At 38.9% G+C, this 22,407-nt stretch overlaps 1 protein-coding gene across 1 annotated transcript in view; it reads left to right on the top strand.

Moving 5' to 3' along the window:
* LOC308656940 (myomegalin-like) overlaps positions 1-22,407 on the top strand; it is a 151,225-nt gene that overhangs the window by 30,935 nt on the left and 97,883 nt on the right. The window contains 2 exon segments of the mRNA XM_081308319.1: positions 14,947-15,023; positions 17,279-17,402. Coding sequence (XP_081164445.1) covers positions 14,947-15,023; positions 17,279-17,402 — 201 coding nt within the window.

The raw sequence follows: 22,407 nt of genomic DNA on the forward strand, positions 1-22,407 counted from the left end.
CTCACTCACTAATAGTTTCTTTCCACTTTGGGTGAATAATCAGGAGTTTGTGAGGGTCCACTCACAAAATTTTGTGACTCTTCTTCCTGCTAAGCCATTTGTTTTTGGATTTCTTTCCTTTACAGAATTGATTAGAGTGGAATTTGGCCGTATTTATTTTTGTCCCAGATAAAGACTCCTTTGTGGAAGGCCTGCCTTCTCTGGCTTTTTCCTATGTCTTGCAAAGGTGTAATGCCATCTCTTGTATTCATTGACCCCTAACCTGCCTCTTACTACACAAAGAACTTCTTGAGGTCAAGTACTATAAAGCCAAGAAATACTTTTATTTTGGAACTTTAATATCCAGTAAATATTTTACTCACTGATTAGACATGCTATCAAGCTTCTTTCTACCTTTCTTTTCAGGGGTATGAAAAATAGCATAAGACATGGTCCTGTCATCAGGGAGTTTACAGATTAGTGGATACACACACGAATGCAGGGAAGTGAAGTTAAATATAAAACAAAAATATATATCAGCAATTTCAAGACAGATGATAATGTTTTTTTTTATTTTATTGTTGGTTGTTCAAAACATTACATAGTTCTTAATATACCATATTTCACAGATTGATTCAAGTGGATTATGAACTCCCATTTTTACCCTGTATACAGATTGCTGTGTCACATCAGTTACATTTCCATTGATTTACAAATTGCTTTTCTAGTGACTGATGTATTCTGCTGTCTATCCCATTCTCCACTATCCCCCCTCCCCTCCCCTCCCCTCCCCACCCCTTCTCTCTCTCCACCCCCTCTACTATAAATCGTTTCTTCCACTTGTATAATTTTTCTCCTACCCCTCCTTTCCTCTTATATGTAATTGTGTATAACCCTGAGGCTCACCTTCCAATTCCATGCAGTTTCCCTTCTCTCTCCCTTTCCCTCCCACCTATCATCCCTGTTTAATGTTAATCTTCTTTTTTTTTTAACTTATTTTTTTTAATTTTTTTTTTATTGGATGTTCACAACATTACAAAGCTCATGACAAATCATATTTCATAGATTAGAATCAATTGGGTTATGAACTCCCATTTTTACCCCAAATACAGATTGCAGAATCACATCGGTTACACATCACATTTTTACATACTGCCATATTAGTGACTGTTGTATTCTGCTACCTTTCCTATCCTCTACTATCCCCCCTCCCCTCCCCTCCCATCTTCTCTCTACCCCATCTACTGTAATTCATTTCCCTCCATGTTTGTTATCCCCTTCCCCTCGTAAACTCTTATATGTTATTTTGTATAACTATGAGGGTCTCCCTCCATTTCCGTGTGATTTCCCTTTTTTTTTCTCCCTTTCCCTCCCGCCTCATGTCTCTGTTTAATGCTAATCTTTTCTTCCTGCTCATCCTCCCTGTTTTGTTCTTAGTTGCTCTCATTATATCAAAGAAGACATTTGGTGTTTGTTTTTTAGGGATTGGCTAGCTTCACTAAGCATAATCTGCTCTAGTGCCATCCATTTCCCTGCAAATTCCGTGATTTTGTCATTTTTTAGTACTGCGTAATACTCCATGGTGTATAAATGCCACATTTTTTTTATCCATTCATCTATTGAAGGGCCTCTGGGTTGATTCCACAGTCTAGCAATTGTGAATTGTGCTGCTATGAACATCGATGTGGCAGTATCCCTGTAGTGTGCTCTTTTAAGGTCTTCAGGAAATAGTCCGAGTAGGGCAATAGCTGGGTCAAATGGTGGTTCCATTCCCAGCTTTCCCAGGAATCTCCATACTGCTTTCCAAATTGGCCGCACCCGTTTGCAGTCCCACCAGCAGTGTACAAGAGTACCCTTTTCCCCACATCCTCGCCAGCACTTGTTGTTGTTTGACTTCATATCCCTGCCAATCTTACTGGAGTGAGATGGTATCTTAGGGTGGTTTTGATTTGCATTTCTCTGACTGCTAGAGATGGTGAGCATTTTTTCATGTACTTGTTGATTGATTGTATGTCCTCCTCTGTGAAGTGTTTGTTCATGTCCTTGGCCCATTTGTTGATTGGTTTGCCCCTAAATGTAATCTGCTTTCTTTCTCTTGTAGCTTTTAAAATTCTCTCCTTATTCTGTATGTTGGGCATCTTCATTATAATGTGTCTAGGTGTGGATCTCTTATGATTTTGCACTTTCGGCGTCCTGTAGGCTTCTAGGATATGGGATTCTGTTTCATTCTTCAAGTCTGGGAAGTTTTCTCGTATTATTTCATTGAATAGATTGTTTATTCCTTTGGTTTGGAGCTCTGTGCCTTCCTGTATCCCAATGACTCTTTAAGTTTGGTCTTTTAATGTTATCCCGTAATTCTTGAATGTTCTGTTCATGGTTTCTTAGCAGTCTTGCTGAGCTGTCTATGTTCTTTTCAAGTTGAAATACTTTGTCTTCATTGTCTGATGTTCTATCTTCTAAGTGATCTATTCTGCTGGTAGTATTGTCAGTTGAGGTTTTAAGTTGGTTTATTGCTTCCTGCATTTCTAGGATTTCTATTTGTTTGTTTTTTATTACTTCTAACTCCCTGTGAAATTGATCTTTTACTTCCTGGATTTGTTTCTGTAGTTCCTTGTCAATGTGATCTTTCATTGTCTGATTTTGCTGTCTCATGTCTTCCTTGAGACTCCAGATCATCTGAAGCATGTATATCCTGAACTCTTTATCTGACATTCCATCTGTTGCAGCTATTACCTCTTCTATAGTTGAGTTGACCTGCATTGCTTGTGGTCCTTTCTTCCCTGTCGTTTCATACTGCTTACATTTCTTTCTGCTTGGTGAAACTGTTGTGTTTTTGAAATTTTCCCCCTATTTATTTATATTGCTCTTGTATAGTTGGGAGATCTCTCTTGTAGGGCGGGTAGTGGCTGTGCTCCTCCTCTAATTAGGGTGATCTATCTACCACGCTGGTTGGTTGTAGGTCTGCCCACCCTGCGGGCGCGGGTGGCTGCTCTACTCTGCCCCCACTCCAATTGTGGTGACGTACCTACCACGTCCTCCGATCGTTGGTCCTGATCCGGATGTGGGCGGCAGCTCTGCTCCACCCCTACTCCAATTGGTGTGACGTGTCTACCACGCTGGTCGGCCTCTAAGCCTGTTCCGCCGGTGGGTCTCAGATCTGCCTACCTTGCGGGCTTGGGCGGCAGTTCTGCTCAGCCCCCACTCCCAGTGGGGGTACCTAACTGCCTCTCCAACGGGTCGCTGGGCCTTTTCCGGACACTGGCGGCGGCTCTGTTCCACCTCCACTCCAACCAGTGTGACGTGACTGCCTCGATGCTACTTGTCCACCACACTGGCAGGCTGCCGAGCCTGTCCTGCCAGTGGGATGCAGGTCTGCCTACCTTGCAGGATCAGACGGCGGCTCTTCACGGCCTCCACTCCAAATGGGGTGACTTGGCTACCCTGCCGTCGGGTCGCTGGTCCTGTTCCAGGCGTGGGCGGCTACTCTCCTCGGCCCCAGCTGCAGTTGGGGTGTCATGATACCACACCGGCGGGTCCCTTAGCCTGCTCTGGGCGCAGGTGGCAGCTCTGCTCTGCCCCCCAGGCCCCCGCAGCACCCAGCAGGACCCGGACCAAGAAGCAGTCCCTGTCCAAAGCAGCTTCGGGAGCCAGGATCCGGCCTCTCCGATCCCAGCCACGTTCTTCTAGGAGCAGGCTCCACAGAGCAACCGCCGCGGGTTCCCCAACCCCAGGCCAAAGCAGCCCCAGGAGCTGGCCGCACCAGACTCTCCCTGCTCGGTGCACGGTCCGCTAGGAGCAGAGTCAAAGACGCAGTTCCCGCGGGCTCCCCAGCCCCGGGCCAAAACTCTTCCGGGAGTCAGAGCCCCGCTGCCCCTCGGCGCACGTTTCACGTGTAGCTGGCCTCAGCTCGCAGTCCCCGCAGGTTCCCCGGCCCTGGGCTCAAGCAGCTACGGGAGCCAGAACCCAGCCTCTCCGATCCCTGCCACACTCTGCTAGAAGCAGGCTCCACAGAGGTACCCCAGCCTCAGGCCCAAGCAGCCCCGGGAGCCCGAGCCTGGCCGCTCCAAACTCTCCCAGCTCAGTGTACGCTCCGCCAGGGGCAGGGTCAAAGACGCGGGCGGGCTCCCTAGCCCCGGGCCAAAACTCTTCCGGGAGTCAGAGCCACACCGCCCCTCAGCGCACAATCCACTTGTAACTGGCCTCAGCCCGGAGTCCCCGAAGGATCCCCCACCCTGGGCCAAAGCAACCCAGGGAGCTAGAATCTGGCCGCTCAAAGTCTGGCGCCCGCCTTGCCAGGGGCGAGCCCCGAAGAGTATTCTCCTCAGGTTCTCCAGTCCCGAGCCTGAGCGATCTGTCTGCCAGACGCAGGCAAATACCAGCCTGGAATCACCTGTTCCATAGTTGAATGAGCTGAGATCAGTAGAAAACAGGGATGCTTGCATCAGCTCTCCAAGATGGCGGCTGCTGTCCTCCTCCGTGTTCCGACCGGTGTCAGGAATCGAACTGGACCGGTTCTCTCCTCTGTCTCAAAGCTGGAACTCAGCACTAAGCGCGGCCAGTGCGCCGATGGCAGGAGCCTCCAGAATCCGCTTCGCTGTAATCCCGCTCTGGTACCTTGCCGCTAACTAACTAGCGTGCGCCCCAGACTTCATCCGCGGGGCGTTCCGCCGACCAGGAACTGCTACCTTCCGTGCGGAGAAATTGCCCGCGACCGAGCCCCCGCAGCCGAATCCCGCGCGCTGGAAATCTGTCCTCTAGATTCTGGAGCACCTCAATTTCACTGGGAATTCCCAACAAGGTAGCCTTCAGCCGTTTCACCTCTTCTTTCTCCCGCACAGTGACGCGGCGCACTGTGGTGCTGCACTCCCATCGCCGCCATCTTCTCTTCTCCAGATGATAATGTTTATTCCCTAAGCTTATACTGATGGTTACTGAAGGCAAAGTACTTTTCTAAAACCCAGATGGAGATCCAGGCATTTAAAAATCACTGATACCAGGCAGAATGAGGTGAGTGCAATACCAGAGATACACTTCTGATGAAAGCCTTGATTTTTGCCTGTTGCCCTGGTATAACTACTCATTTTTTACTTTAAGAAGATTGTGGTATGAATGTTAAATTATAGTCATACTGAGTTAGAGAAAGTTTCCTAGAGGGAAAGAAGTTTGAGATGACTCTTAGTGAAAACAAGTTTAGAAAGAGAAGATGGAGAGAAGCCATCTCAGACTGACAGCAGCTCAGGCAGAGCCTTGGTGGCATTCAAGGGCACTTATGATTGGTTTCTTCAAGTAATAAAAGACCTTGTGTTTAGAGGAGGGTGGCCAAGAGGTCTTAGATACTATCTCTCTGTATACTATCATCACTCAGAATTCCTGTTATCAGAAAGGTGGCTGCTAGATAATGATTGATGTCATGTGATCCCGTGTTAGACTAGCGGATATGGGTCAGGCTAGGTGGTGCCAGCAGGTGAAAAGGAGAGAAAGAGAGTAAGTGAGACCCTGTGAGAGTTGGAGAGACTAAAGGATGATACAATATAAAGTGAGAGAACATGCTTTTATTAGTTTAGTCTGATCAATTAAAGAGGTTGCATATTCCTCTTTAAACACATCTTGTTTGTAGTTTATTTCTGCATCTTGTCTTTCCTGCCTACAATCCACGCTCAGTGGGTTCTGAGTTTCTCAAATTTGAGAGGCAATCTAGAGGCAGGTTCATTCTCTTTATTCCTAATATTGGGAAACAGACTCAACACCACTGTTTTATGCAAGTCTGGTGGCTAAAAAAGCTGTTGTAGGGAGCCATACATTCTTTGCTACAAATGACCTTAGTTTAGGTAATTCCAGAAATGAAAATGAAAAAATAAAAAGCACGTAGATGCTTATCTTTTGTGATGAAAATGCCCCCCCTTGACTTTTAATTTTGAAAAGATTTAAATGCACAGAAATATAAAAAGAATATTACCTGCCATGTACCCGTCCCATGAACTGGGGACCCATGTCTCTACTTGAACAGCACCCGACATTCTCCTGTTCTTTTTTTTATATATATGTATTTTTTAGTTGTAGATGGACACAATACCTTTATTTATTTATCTTTATGTGGTGCTGAAGATTGAACCCAGTGCCTCACCTGTGCTAGGTGAGCACTCTACTACTGAGCCACAACCCAGCCCTCTCCTGTTCTTTTAGTTGATCTCTCTGCAATGTTCTTTTTCTATCCTTCTCTCCTTATGGCAACTCTCAGACATCATATGACTTACCTGGGAAGACATGAGAATGTAACTTTAAGAGATTTATGTTTTAAACATAACCACTATAATATTATTATACAAAGAGTTTACAGATGATTTCTTAATACCACCTAATACTCAGTTCATACTCAGTTTTTCCCTCTGGAACATTCATTTTCAGATCTGGAGATCTTTATCTCTGAGTTTTAATGTAGTGCACAGGAAGAGAACAGCCCTTTTAGAAGGGAGAAGGGGGAGGAAGCTGTAAAACTAAATTGCATTCAACTGTTCTTCAGTAGGGTAGTAGTTTACCTCTTAGAGGCTCTTCTCAGCTTCCAATGGAGAAAAATCTTTTCAAGATTTCAGATAAAAAAAAGTTTTTTAGATGAAATCTTAGAGTGACTTTGATTTGCATTTCTCTAATTGCTAGTGATGATCAACATTTTTTCATGTATTTGTTGATTGATTGTATGTCACCTTCTGAGAAGTGTCTGTAATGGCAGCTATTATGCATACAAACAACAATAAGTGTTGGCAAGGATGTGAGGGAAAAGGTACACTCATACACTGCTAGTGGTATACTGCAAATTGGTACAGCCAATATGGAAAGCAGTATGGAGATTTCTTGGAAAATTGGGAATGGAACCACCATTTGACCTAGCTATCCCTCTCCTTGGTCTATACTCAAAGGACTTAAAAACAGCATACTACAGGGTCACAGCCATATCAATGTTTATAGCAGCACAATTCACAATAGGTAGACTATGAAGCCATCCTAGATGCCCTTCAATACATCTGGATAAAAAAAAATGTGGCATGTATACACAATGTAATATTACTCAGCAATAAAAGAGAATAAAATCATGGCATTTTCAGGTAAATGGATGGAGTTAATGCTAAGTGAGAAGTTAGCCAATCCCCCAAAATCCAATGCCAAATGTTTTCTTTGATAAAAGGAAGCTGATTCATAGTGGGATAGGGAGAGGGAGCATGGGAGGAATAGACGAACTCTAGATAGGGCAGAGGGGTGGGAAAGGAAGGGTGGTGGCATGGGGTAATAAATGATGGTGGAATATGATGATCATTATTATCCAAAGTACATGTATGGCAACGTGAATTTGTGTGAATATACTTTATATAAACCAGAGATATGAAAAGTTGTGCTCTATATGTGTAATAAGAATTGTAATGCATTCCACTGTCATATATAAGTAAAAAATTTTTAAAAAGTTGTTCACACAGTCTCACAGCATTATTCTATCCCTTTTCACTTACTCAGCAAACATCGTTGTCACCCCACTTCCTCTGCCTCTTGTCCATCTTTTCCTTGCAAGTTTATTCATTTGTTGGTTCATTCATTCAAAGCTTTTACTACACACATAGATGTGAGGCACTGGGCCTTGGATGACTCACAGTGGCCAGCCACTTAAATCAGACATTGTGCTGGGTACTTTACATAGGCTCACTTATTCCTAACTATATCCCTTAAGGTAATTTTTTAAATTCCTATTTTATAAATAAGGAAATTAGGTTCTTAAACATTAGGTTACTTACACAAAATAAGGTTTCCCAGCTAGGAAATGGCAGGAAGGCATTTGGACCTAGATGTATCTATCCTGAAATTCCTGTCCCAACTTCACAGAATGAGGGGCAGATGCTTAATAATCAGTATACTTGGCTAGTTCCACCATATCATCATTTACTCTGTCTTTAGAAAGCTTATAATTCAAAAGGGTAAATAAGTCATAGAAAAATATGCATCCTATGGCATGTCAATGTTGAAGGACAAGGAGTTATTAAAACTCATATTATCAAAGGTAAAGTAAATTAATTTTAACTGGGAGAGAGATGAAGTAAGGCTTCATAAGGAATATGGCATTTAATGATGAAGCTGAAGGAAGAACAATGATGTGGCACCATGGAAGCCTAGGGTGTGTTCTGGAAATCTAGTTAGGCTGGTGGATAATGATGGAGATCAAGCTGGGTAATAGATTGAGATCAAATTTAAATACAGTCTGTCATGTGAAATTTCACTGCTGTACAGTTTAAAATCATGAAAGACTTTTTGAGAACAGGGAATGGAATAATCAGAGTTATACTTTAGGAAAAAATGTAAATAGAGGAGAAACCAAGGTTGGAGAGACCAGATATAAGATTATTTACTCTGATACTGGTGAGGCTCAGGGAGTGCCTAATAAGGTGGTATTAAGGAAGGCTAGAGGGGAGGGCAAGATTGGAAAGAGATTCAGGAATACCAGATGATTACTTCCATTGGAGAAGCTCAAAGAGAATGTATAGCTTTGTTCTGTAGTTCAGATATAGTAATAGTATTCCTATGTACCACACTCTGTGGCAAGTGCATTTGCAACAATGTTTATCATTTAACTACTGAAAACTTTCTAGGGCTTTTTGAAACATTTTTATAATGACTTTAGTGAGATATTCAAAAAATAACAGTAGGGTTCTCTCATTTGAAGTGTACACACCAGTGTTTCCAAAGATTTTCATTCATTCAGCCTTCATCATAATCAGTTTTAGAACATTTCATCACTCTATAAAGAAACCTTTACTCATGAACCATCACTGATTTCCCTATCTCCCCTAGGCCTAGTCAATCATCAATTTACTTTCTATCATTATAGATTTGCCTAATTTGGACTTTTCATGTACATGGAATCATAACATAGTTTTTTTGTGTGTGACTGATTTCATTTTACACAATGCTTTCAAAGTTCATCCATGTTGAAGCATTTATCGTTCTTTTATATGCCTAAATAATATTCCCTTGTATGGCTCTACCCCACAGTTTATGGGTGGAAATTTGTAATTGTTCTATAACTTTCCCCTATCAAATATTCATGCTTGGAGTAAGTGAGCTACTAAAATGCAATTGTATATTTGGGATGTATAGCAGTTTCTATTTTAATAACCATATTTCCTCATCTGTAATGACCTTCTTCACTTCTGTGTATCTTACCTAATAAACCTTATGTGGCAACTCCAGTCATATTTATATTGCCTCACCAATTATCACCTTTACCATTTTAAGCTTTATCTTGGATTTTGATCTTATCTCTTCAACTGAGTTGCAGGCATACTGAGAATAAGAAATACCTGTTTGTTGCCATATTTCCCGTGAGACCTTTAAAGTCCCATTCAACACTAAGAGATATAGAAGACCTGACTTAGAAGAGGTGGAGTGGACATGTCAACACTCCTGGCTATAACTGTACTTTTTCAATTTTAACTTCTCCCTTGCCTGCTCATAGAAATGGCTCATGGAATATTATTGTTATGTGGGAAACAATGTGTAAACTATTGACCTATGATAAAAAGAAGGACACATTTTTGGATTAAGATTGTTTAATTGATAAGGCAAAGCCATTTCTCTTTGTTTTTTTTAAAAAGTAGGATTTTAGGATTTAGTATGCCATGGCTTTATTACAGAAGAATTTGAAAATATTCTTTTTAAAAGAGATAGGCACATTATGAATTATAAGAACAATGGATAATTTAAAGAGTTAAAATTGAAGACTTGGAAGGAGTCCAGTAATTAGTTATGCTATTTGCTTTTAACTTGATACTGTGTTTAACTCTGGTACCAGTGTAGAAATCATTTCAGTGGGATCCTATGTTTAACATTGATTGCTTTAAGACTCTGACCCAGTGGTGTTTCCCAAAACAAAACAAGCTGCAGACTTGGAGAAAGTCTAATTAAACATGATTGATCCACAAACTTTTTATTAGCCCTGTCCTTTAGTCTAGATACTAACATTATAATGAAAAATTTGAAAATTTGTTGTTGTTCCTATTTAATTTGAGCTTCACTACTGAAACCTCTCCTTGAGTTAGTTGGGTGAATACTAATTTGGAGACATGGAAAGAGAGGAGCTCTCCTTCCAGCCCCCCCTTTCTTGAATATATAAATATCCCTAGATATCTTGAGGAAGAGCTGATGAAATTTGGTGATAAATAAGCAGATGTGGTTAATTTGGGATTCATTTAAGTTATACTTAGAATTTAATGATTTATGCATGCATATTCACTCGTGGAGAACAAATAAATGTGATAAACAATGTAGTGATTTTTCTACAGAAAAGAGGTTGCAAAAGGGTTAGACTTTGGAATTGTAAATTGGTTTGTATTTGCATTACCATGTGGTAAGATTTTGTAGGACCCACGAAATTACTTTGGTCTACTAGAATAATTGATTACAAGATTTGTATCTAATCTTGTGGAGATAGAGCTATTTTAGCACTTTGGTATGAGATTCATAAACCTATCGTCTATTTGAATAGACATGATGCTAAAGTCTAAGGAATTCATTTTACTTCTTGTCTTTCCTCTTTTTCCTTTCCCTCGTTTTCGTTTCTCTTTGCTATTTATCTCAAAATGAGAAAGCTAAAGTGAAAGTAGTTCTGATTGGGTGTGTATTCATCTGCAGGTGCCTGGGGCATCCCACTTTTTGTGTAGTAATTATTTATCCCTTTCTATGACATAGTGTTGGTTTAATATGTGATTATGGCTAAGAAATCCAGCTATCCTGGTCAGAGATGACAAATTGTTGTTTTTGTAGGCAATAATAACTAATATTTTTTGAATGGTTACTGCATGCTAGGCAATATGCTTTCTGTGCATTATTTCATTTAATCTTCTTGACATCCATATGAAATTGGTACCATTACAGCCCCCCTGATAGATAAAGAGATCAAGTGTTTTAGGCCACGTGACTTGACAGCCCTCTTCTTGCCTTTAGGACCTATGCTCTTTACCATCATACCCCCTCTATATGTTCCTTCAAGGACTAAATACAACATGTTCTCTAATTTTATAACACCACATTCTACTATCAGGCACAGCTGGACATTATCTTCTGAGCTGGTTTCTCTGGCTGAAATGTTGAAGCCAAAGTGGAATACTGGATTCAATTGGATTTCAATTTTTCTGTTTAAAATGAGAGACTTGGAGCAGATAAATGCTAAGGTATTTTATATATGTGAGTCTATGGCCAAATTAATTCAAGAACTAGCTCTATTTTCTTATCTAGGATTTAGAATGGATGGACCTTTATAATTTATACCTTCAATTTTTCTTCCCTTTAAATTTAAATATTTTTCCTACTGGGCCTGAAGTCTCTGATTGACATTTAATTCTCACCATGTACCTGAAGGAAGGAACTAGGGCTGGTTATGTAGCTCAGAGGTAGAGTTCTTGCCTAGCATATGTGAGGCCCTGGATTTGATACTCAGTGTGCATGCACGCACACACACACACACACAGCAGCTCCATAAGACCTATGAGAAAACTGAGGTTCAGAGGGATTAGATAACCTGTCTAAGGTCACCTAACAGGAAAGTGCTAGAGCCACCATTGGAACCTACTTCTTTCTAGTTCTAAATCAGTACTCTTCACTCTTTCACAGTGCCTCCCACACTGTTTGTATGTTTGCTTTTATTTAGGTGCTCAAGGATTTCTTATGAAAAAAAGTTGCAGTATGGATCAGTTTATATGTGATAGAGATTTCCTGTATTACATCATGAGATTGAGAACTAATCAAAGTCATTTATGTAGCTCTGGTCATTTGAAATCTCAAGTTTTTTCAGAATTGAGGTTTTTAAAAAATCTGCTGAAGCTTGAGCAATCTGAGATGGCTCACCAAATATCTGGCTTTATGATTTAATCAGTTAGCCAGGTATAAGGAACACCATTGATAATAACTCTTCATCAATATACATTACATTTTCTTTCACATGACATTTTAATTATTTTTTACTCATTCTGTGTCATTTTCCAGGTAAAGAAACTTCAGCAGATTATTACCCAGGGTTAACAAATGAATCAGTTGGTGGCAGAAATAATAAACATAGGATTCATCTTTCTCAGCATCGCATTCTGAGTACTGAATTCATTTGAAATACAATGGTCTCACAGAAATCTGCTGCTGTCCCTGGATGATAATACTGCCATTGTTGTTGTTGGGATGATGATAATAATAATTTTTATATTTATGTTCAAAAACACTGTTCTAAGTCTTTTACATGTCCTTAATATATTTATGTCTCATAACCCTCTATGACAGGTTATAAATGAGGAAGGAACTTATCTCCATGTAACAGATGATGGAATATGACAGAATTCATGTCACTTCTATGGAGGGTCTGTAGCTTAGGAACCATTTCTTATGATTATATTTGTATTTCTCTTACTATTGAGCATAGAGTTTAAGACGAAGTAGCTACTTATTAAATCTTTTGCTTCATTGATTTATCAATTAGAATAGATGAATAGTTCTTCCAGTGCTAAGTCATGGAATTGATATAGGAATCTTGGATCTTTTCCTGATACAAAATTGAAATATTCTTTGCTACTAGTTGTTTATTTAGGGGGAGTTAGCATTGTGAGTTATCCATCTTTTGGTGTGAACAAGATGCTGAATTAAATATGAATTTCAGATCAATAACAAAGAATATTTTAACTAAGTATGTCCCAAATATGACAAAGAACATTTAACAATAAAAATTTATTACTTATCTGAAGTTCAAATTGAAATGGACATCCCATATTTTAAATTTCTAAGTCCAGTAACCCTAGTGTTCAGAAAATAACTTTAGAGAATATTCTGAAAAGAGCAGGCCATTACTTTCTTCTTAAATGCTATGAGCCATGAGGCAATTAAGATACTCTAATTTTATCTGCTCTCACTGTATGTTCTATAAACCAAGCCAAAAGTACATGTTTTCTTAGGAGATCAGCTAGCACTCTTTTCAATAGATCAGACTAGAAAGTTACTAGCAATATGATCAAAAACAGGGCTGGAGATGTGGCTCAGCGGTAGCGCGCTCGCCTGGCATGCGTGCGGCCCAGGTTCGATCCTCAGCACCACATACAAACAAAGATGTTGTGTCCGCCGATAACTAAAAAATAAAATATTAAAATTCTCTCTCTCTCTCTCTCTCTCTCTCTCTCCCTCTCCCTCTCTCTTAAAAAAAAAATGATCAAAAACACCTTGGGTCTAACTGCCGTCCAGCTCCAAAATTCTTTAATTCTCAGTGACTTTCTAATATCAAAGAGGTGTCTATTGTTCCCATCTAGTATTGTTGCTTCCTCTATGAGAAGGTGTTATGAAGTCCCTCCCAAAAGTAAGTGATACCCTAGCTTGGCATATTCCCTTGGACTCAAAGAAACCTAGGTATTGGTGGTTGTTATATGTTCCAGTATCCACGATGTGCCTTTCAATGCTCCAGCCACTGTGTCACTTTGTCAACCTATGATGTAAAGGCTTCTTTCTCTCTTAGTCACATCCTTTTTGCTTAATCCTGTGCCATGGCCTTTAGCAGGGAAAGGATTAAATCACCTCTGTACCCTCATCTGTAAGATGAGATAAAGTAGTTTTCCAACCAACATTTGCAAACTCCCTCTTAGGTTCCGCCCGACACTTGCTCCTCTGTTTTCTGTTTCCTATTTTAGTTAAAGAGTATATCACTAAGCATGTGCTAGAAATCTTTGCATCATCTTTGCTCCACCTTCTAGTCTAATTTGAATCTCACAAGTCAGGAAGCCCTATGGAATCTGCCTCTTAAATGTCTTTTGGGTCTTTTTTCTCTGTACTGGTGTGGCCGCAGACAGTTCCCATTCATCTGGCCACTCACCTATCTTCACATCTATCACAAGTTCCTTCCTCAACAGACCTGAATGTGGTGATTTTTTGCCTAAACCTCCTTGATCTCTTTTGGCATGACTTTTTCCAAACTAAGCTTCAAACTTTTGAGAGTAGTGTTCGGGGATTAAACCCAGGGACACTCTATCACTGAGCTATATCCCTAGCCTTTTTATCATTTTGTTTTGAGATAGGGTCTCACTGGGTTGTCTAGGCTGGCCTCAAACTTGGAATCCTCCTGCCTCAGACTCTTGAGTTGCTGGGATTATAGGTGTGCATCACTGCATCTGGCTTCAAACTATTTTCTCTACTGATTCTCCCACTCCTTGCCACTCACCAAGTCACTTAACCTGCACTGGATGCATCATGTGCATTTCATCAAATCTTTGTTCATACTTGGGATGTTTTTATTTTCTTTTTCTGTTTCCCAGAATCTTACTTGTTGCTGCTTTACCTCAAAAAAAAAAAATTAACTGTTTCCTGCATAGATTTAACATCAGAGTCCCCTTTTATCTTAATTTATGAAAGTCAAATTCATGGTAAAGGCAAAGAAAGTATTGTTTTAAAAAATTCTCACAATAAAATAATTAAATCTAAAATATAACTCTGCAGACAGCATTTTTTTAGTTGCAGATGGACACAATACTTTTATTTTATTTATTTATTTATTTTATTTATTTTTTATGTCTTGCTGAGGATTAAATGAAGTGCCTTACACATGCTACACAAGTGCTCTACCACTGAGCCACAATCCCAGCCCCAGCAATTTGGTTTTAAGGAGCAAACTTACATTAGTAAGAAAAAATTGTTTTAATATACACTTTGATATCTAATGTTTTAAAGAGCAAATAGTCTTGGGCAGTGTTCATCATCCAGGGACAGTGATGAACAGGCTGAGAACAAATAAGGAGTACAGGGGAAATCTTGAAGCTGTACAGTCCATTGTTCTTGACTAAATTACCGATTCATCTGAATTCCCATTTAAGTGGAGGGTTATGAAAGGGCTCAGATGAGATGAGAAACTATGAAACAAGTCCAGACCCAAGTATGGTAGTTAATGATGGTAAATGCCTGTTTGCTTTTCAGAACATCGAGCTGAAGGTTGAAGTGGAGAGCCTGAAAAGAGAACTTCAGGACAAGAAACAGCATCTGGATAAATCATGGTGAGGTGCAGTTGGAACAAGGAGCAGAGCAGTGTGAACAGAGGAACTCTATTCCTTTCTCAGAATCCAGTTCCCTAATTTGGGAGCAATCAATTTGGATCAAATTCCTTTACTTTATCCCTGGCATTTGAATGTTATGTCCAGTTCAGGAACTAAAACCATGGATGTTTATGTACTTTCTTTCCCTTGGATTTTCTGTCTATTACTTGGTAAAACAGACATTGCTGCAGAATGGTACCTCCACCAGACTTAAATTTATGAAGTTCCTATTAAACAGTAAGGAATAAATCAGGGAATAGTGAATACTTCCACTTTTAGTTGAAAGAGACAAATGCAAATAACCTTTGTCAGAGATTATCTACCAATCGGATAACATCAAAGGCTGACACAATGATTGGGGAAAATGGACATGCCCATATGCTTCTGATGAGAGAATTGTGGCTGCATTTTGATATGTGTTGCTATCTATCAAAATCAAAAAGAAACATTTCCTTTGCTCAATTAATCCCTAGAATTATTCTGTTTCTCATAAATAAAGGCACTCCTGTGAAAGGTTAAATGTATAAGGGTATTTGTGGATCATTATTTGTAACAGCAAAACAAACGAACAAAAATCTCCAACTATCCATCAATAGGACAATGATTGAAAAAAAAATTCAAGAAAACTATCCTGTGGACTGTTATTCAGTTATTAAAAAGAATGAGTTGCCTCTATATTATTGTCCTGGTAGAAAGTTCTCAATAAACTAAGTAAGGGGGAAAAGTGCTAAGTGATGTGTACACTGCTAGCCCCTTTGGGTAAAGATATATGAATGTATTTGCTTGATTATGCCTAGAAAAAAAATGGAGGGTTGCCACCAAGATCTTTTGCTTTCAAAAAATTTTAAGTCATTTCATTTTGGTGACAAAATCCTGTTTTAAAAACTGAGAGAACCAGGGTATAGAGAGTTGAAGTCATCTTAAGTTACTGGTGGAGCCAACATCTGGCATCAAGTTGAAGGACCTTCTGGCTTCACAAAAACTATAATTTCTTAAATCAGGCATTCCTGGCTGAGTTACTCAGAAAATGTGTAGCTTTCATTCGTTAGAGATTTTCATTGATTGTCTACTGTGTTTTATTAAGGACTGTGGAGTCAAAGTAAAACTTGATTTCCGAGTTCTGCCTAGTTCGGGGGTCTTCAGTCATTCCCTTGGCTTTTGTCCAGGTATAGTCAAGGCCTTCATACTCCCCAAAAGCTGTATAATGATAAAACAACTCAAAGTAAGTGTACCCTCTGGAATGGTGCAGAGTAATATTCACTTCAGCCAAGGAATCCTGTAATCTTCAGGGAAGCCAAATTTGGGCTCCATGGACACAACTTCCTAAGCCAAACATTGAAGTATCACTGTGCTTGGTGATACTTTACGAGCCTGTAAATATTCAATATGGTTCTCTGCTCTCAGAATAAGAAGATGGTATGTGGTTCTTAATAAATGGCTTAGAACAGGAATAAAAGCCAACCGGAATTAAGATCAGTCAGCACCTGATACTGCCCTGAAAAATTCTAATGCTCAGATATCCAAGGACAGCTGTTGTTGGCTATAAATAAACTGGTGATACCTTACCCACTTCATGTTAGAGCTTGGATATTAATTCCTCGGGATATGAGAGAAGCAAAGCTCAGCCAAAACGCTGAGCTCCCATAGATTAAATATCTGCTCTCTGTGAGAGACCATGGAAAACTGGATAGAAATCTGCGTAGGTAGCCCAGATTAAGGACAGTCTACTATGCATTCCCAGCTATAAATGCAGAGGACATTTCTGTGGTGGTCTAGGTTGACACCCTGTCCCAGTATTCTGAACAGAAGGAACACTTTAAGTTTAAACAACTGGAAGGGCAAGAAATTAGCAAAGCCATCTAGAAAAAGCAGTCTAAATGGGAAAGTTCAGGGACAGATGGTAGTGAACATGGGTGCTGACTAGCTGCCTTCTGAAAGAAGTTTCCTCCTCCTGAAGTTACAGCTCTTTGAAGTCTCTAGGAAGCCAGGCATAGCATGCTTGTCAAGCAACAAAAAATTAGAATTCCTGAGAGATTGCCTGAGAAAGTTGGACAAAGCAGTTCCACAGATAATTGCAGGCAAAAAAAAAAAAAAAAAAAAAAAGTTGCTTCTTTTTCTTTTCCTCGGTGTGACTCTGGATTGCTGGAACAACCTCAGTGAGTTCTCTGGTGAAATTAAGTGTCTGGCTTTCACTGGCTAATGCTCCATGTTTCTAGGGCTGACGTGGAAAATCTCAACAGCCAGAATGAAGCTGAGCTCCGGCGCCAGTTTGAGGAGCGACAGCAGGAGACGGAGCATGTTTATGAGCTCTTAGAGAATAAGATCCAGCTGCTGCAGGAGGTGAGCAGGAGTCTTCAAGGCCCATGGCGAGGGGTCCTCTTTGAATCTCTTCCTGCTGTCCTGTTTTCTGGCTTCCATTTTTCACCTCTGTACTGTGTCATAGAGCTCCTCACCTAGGTGGGACTTGGCAACCTCTGTTTTCATTCTTTTTTAAAAAAAATTTATTTATTTTAATTAGGTATATATGACAGCAGAATTCATTTTGATTGATTGTACACAATTGCAGCACAAATTTTCATTTTTCTGCGCACAATGTAGGGTTGCACCATATGAGAAGTCATACATGTACCTAGAGTAATAATGTCTATCACCTTCCACCTTGTTTCCTGCCCTCATATGCCCTCCTGTCCTCTCCCTCCCCTTTGCCCCATCAAGTTTCCTCCATTTTCCCCATGCCTACCCCCATTATGGATCAGCATTCACTTATCAGGGAGAACATTTGGCCTTTGAATTTTGGGGATTGGCTAACTTCGATTAGCATGACATTCTCCAACTCCATCCATTTATGTGCAAATGCCACAATTTTATTCTCTTTTAATGATGAGTAATATTCTACTGTGTGTATATATATAAATCACAGTTTCTTTATCCATTCATCTATTGAAGGGCATTTAGGTTTTTTCCACAGTTTAGCTATTAATGAATTGAGCTGCTATAAACATTAATGTGTTTGCGTTACTATATTATGCAGATTTTAAGTCCTTTGGGTATAGACTGTGGAGTGGGATAGCTGGGTCAAATGTGGTTCTACTCCCAATTTTCTAAGGAATCTCCATACTGCTTTCCAGAGTGGTTGCACCAATTTGTAGTCCCACCAGCAATGTATGAGTATGCCTTTTCCCCCACAGCCTCACCAACACTTATTGTTGTTTGTATTCTTGATAACTGCCATTCTGATTGATATGAAATCTTAGAGTAGTTTTCATTTTCATTTCTCTAATTACTGGAGATGTTGAACAGTTTCTCATATATTTGTTGATCAATTGTATATTCTGAGAAGTGTCTGTTCGCTCCTTAGCCCATTTATTGATTGGGCTGTTTTTTTTTTTTTTTTTTGGTTTTAAGTTTCCTGAGTTCTTTATATATCCTGGAGATTAGTATTCTATATGACGTGTGTGTGGCAAAAATTTTACTCCCAAAATGTAGGCTCTCTCTTTACCTCATTGATTGTTTCTTTTGCCAAGAAGAAGCTTTTTAGTTTGAATCCATCCCATTTATTAATTCTTGATTTTATTTCTTGTGCTTTCGGAGTCTTACTAAGGAAGTCAGAGCCTAATCTGACGTGATGAAGATTTGGACCTGTTTTTTCCTCTGTTAGGTGCAGAGTCTCTTCCTAGGTCCTTGATCCACTTTGAGTTGAGTTTTGTGTATGGTGAGAGATAGAGGTTTAATTTCATTTTGCTGCATATGGATTTCCAGTTCTCCCCACACCATTTGTTGAAGAGGCTTATCCTCAGCATTCATTTTCCAATGTATATTTTCGGCTCCTTTGTCTAGTATGAGATAAATGTATTCATGTGGGTTTGTCTCTGTGTCTTCTGTTCTATACCCTTGGTCTACATATCTATTTTGGTGCCATTTTTGTTACTATAGCTTTGTAGTATAGTTTAAGTTCTGGTATTATGATGCTTCCTGCTTTACTATTCTTGCTAAGGATTGCTTTGGCTATTCTGGGTCTCTTATTTTTCCAAATGAGTTTCATGATTGCCTTTTCTATTTCTATAAGGAATGACATTAGGATTTTAATTGGAATCACATTGAATCTGTATAATGCTTTGGGTAGAATGGCCATTTTGACAATACTAATTTTACCTATCTAAGAGCATGGGAGATCTTTCCATCTTCTAAGATGTTCTTTAATTTCGTTCTTTAGTGTTTTGTAGTTTTCATTGTAGAGGTCTTTCACCTCTTTTGTTAAGTTGATGACCAAGTATTTTTTTTTTTGACGCTATTGTTAATGGGGTAGTTTTCCTAATTTCTTTTCTAGAGGATTCATCACTGATATATAGAAATGCATTTGATTTATGGGTATTGATTTTATATCCTGCTACTTTGCTGAATTCATTTATTAACTCTAGAAGTTTTCTGATAAAGTTTTTTTGGTCCTCTAAGTATAAAATCATGTCATCAGCAAATAATGATACTTTGAGTTCTTCTTTTCCTATTTGTATCCCTTTAACTTCTTTCATCTGTCCAATTGCTCTGACTAGAGTTTCAAGAACTTTGTTGAATAGAAGTGGTAAAAGAGGGCATCCCTGTCTTGTTCCAGTTTTTAGAGGAAATGCTTCCAATTTTACTCCATTTAGAATGATGTTGGCCTTGGGTTTAGCATAGTAGCTTTTACAATGTTGAGGTATGTTCCTACTATCTCTAGTTTTTTAGTGTTTTGAATATGAAAGAGTGCTGTATTTTGTCAAATGCTTTGTTTGCATCAATTGATATAATCACATGATTCTTTAAGCCTGTTGACGTTATGAATTATATTTATTGATTTCCTTATGTTGAATCAACCTTGCATCCCTGGAATGAACCCTACTTGATCATGGTGCACTATTTTTTAAATATGTTTTTGTATGCAGTTTGCCAGAATTTTATTGAGAATTTTTGCATCAATGTTTATCAGAGATAATGGTCTAAAATTTTCTTTCCTTGATGTGTCTCTGCCTGGTTTTGGTATCAGGATGATACTAGCTTCATAGAATGAATTTGGAAGCTTTCCTCCTTTTCTATTTCATGGAATAATTTGAGGATGTTGGTATTAATTCTTCTTTGTAGGTCTTGTAGAACTTAGCTGTGAATCCATCTGGTCTTGGGCTTTTCTTGGTTGGTGGGCTTTTGATGGTGTCTTCTATTTCCTTGCTTGAAATTGGTTTTATATTTCCCTTCAACTCAGTTTGGGTTGATCATATGGCTCTAGAAATTTGTTGGTGTATTTGAGGTTTTCTGTTTTATTAGAGTGTAATTTTTCAAAATAGTTTCTAATTGTCTTCTGTATTTTAATAGTGTCTGTCATGATAGTTTCTTTTTCATCGTGAATTTTTATAATTTTTGAGTTTTCTCTCTCCTTTTCATTTGGGTGGCTAAGGGTTTGTCAATTTTATTTATTTTTTCAAAGAACCAGCTTTTTGTTTTGTAAATTTTTTGGATTGTTTCTTTTGTTTCAGTTTCATTGATTTCTGCCTTGATTTTAGTTATTTCCTGTCTTCTACTACTTTGGATGTTGGTTTGTTCCTCTTTTTTCTAGGACTTTGAGCTGTAATGTCAGTTCGTTTATTGACTTTTTCTTCTTTTAATGAATGAACTCCATGCAATGAACTTTCCTTTTAGCACTGCCTTCATAGTGTCCTACAGATTTTGACAAGTTGTATCACAGTTCTCATTTACCTCTAAGATTTTTTTATCTCCTTCCTGATGTCTTCTGTTACCCATATGTCATTCAGTAGTATATTGTTTAGTCTCTGGGTGTTGGGTAGCTTCTGTTTTTAATTTTGATTTCTATTCATATTTGATTTCTGTTCAATCAATAATTTAATTGATTTCTAATTTCATTCCATCATGGTCAGATAGAATGCAGAGTAGTATCTCTGTGTTTTTGTATTTGCTAATACTTGCTTTGTGGCATAACATATGGTCTATTTTGGAGAAGGATCCATGTGCTGCTGAGAAGAAAGTGTATTCCCTCTATGATGGATGGAATAGTCTATATATGTCTGTTAACTTACTGATTGTATTATTGAGCTCAATAGTTTCTTTGTTTAGTTTTGTTTGGAAGAGCTATCCAGTGGTTAGAGAGGTTTATTACAGTCACCCAGTATTATTGTGTTGTGGTCTTTGATTATTGTAGTTGAGAAGGATTTGTTTGGTATATGTAACTGCCCCATTGTTTGGGGCATAGATATTTATGATTGTTATGTCTTGTTGATGTATGAATCCCTTAAGCAGTATGAAATGTCCTTCTTTATCCCTTTTCACCAGCTTTGATATGAGGATGGAAACCCCTGCTTGTCTACGTGGTTCATGTGAGTGGTATTTTTTTTTCTACTCTTTCACATTAAGTCTATGGATGACTTTTCCTGTGAGATGAGTCTCTTGGAGGTCTTTTTAAAAAAATCATAGAATTATGGGATAACATCAATTGTGGCTTTCAATTGATGAGTTTGGGCCATTTACATTCAGGGTTATTATTGAGACATGATTTGTATTCCTGGTCATTTTGGTTTCTTTTTGGTTTTTTAACTTGACTTTGTTTCTCCTTTGATTGGCCTTTCCTTTAGTATAGTTCCTTTCTTTGCTGATTTTCCTTGTTGTTGTTCATTTACTCCTCCTGGAATATTTTGCTGAGAGTGCTCTGTAGTGCAGGCTTTCTCGCTATAAATTCTTTTAATTTTTGTCTATCATGAAAGGTATTAATTTTGTCATCATATCTGAAGCTTAATTTTGCTGGATATAAGATTCTTGGTTGGCATCCATTTTCTTTTAGAGCTTGGTATATGTTGTTCCAGGATCCCTTGACTTTGAGGGTCTGGATTGAAAAATCTGCTGAGATCCAAATTGTTCTCCCCCTATATGGGATCTGATTCCCCTCTCTTATGGTCTTTAAGATTCTATCCTTATTCTGTATGCTAGGCATTTTCATTATAATGTGCCTCGGTGTAGATCTGTTGAAATTTTATACATTTGGTGTCCTGTAAGCCTCTTGCATTTGGTTTTCCAATTCATTCTTCAAGTTTGGGAAGTTTTCTGATATTATTTAATTAAAGAGATTGTGCATTCTTTTTGTTTGCATCTCTGTGCCTTCCTCTATCCCAATGAATCTTATATTTGGTCTTTTGATGTTATCCCATAATTCTTAGATCTTCTGTTCATGGTTTCTTCTTTCATTGTGTGGTCAGAATGTACTTTATTTTCAAGATTATATATTTTGTCTTCATTATCTGACATTCTGTCTTCCAAATGATCTAGTCTGTTGGTGATACTTTCTGTTTTTTTTTTTTTTTATTTGGTT

This window comes from Spermophilus citellus, assembly GCF_964194105.1.
Source record: "Spermophilus citellus genome assembly, chromosome: 9".
NCBI lineage: Eukaryota > Metazoa > Chordata > Mammalia > Rodentia > Sciuridae > Spermophilus > Spermophilus citellus.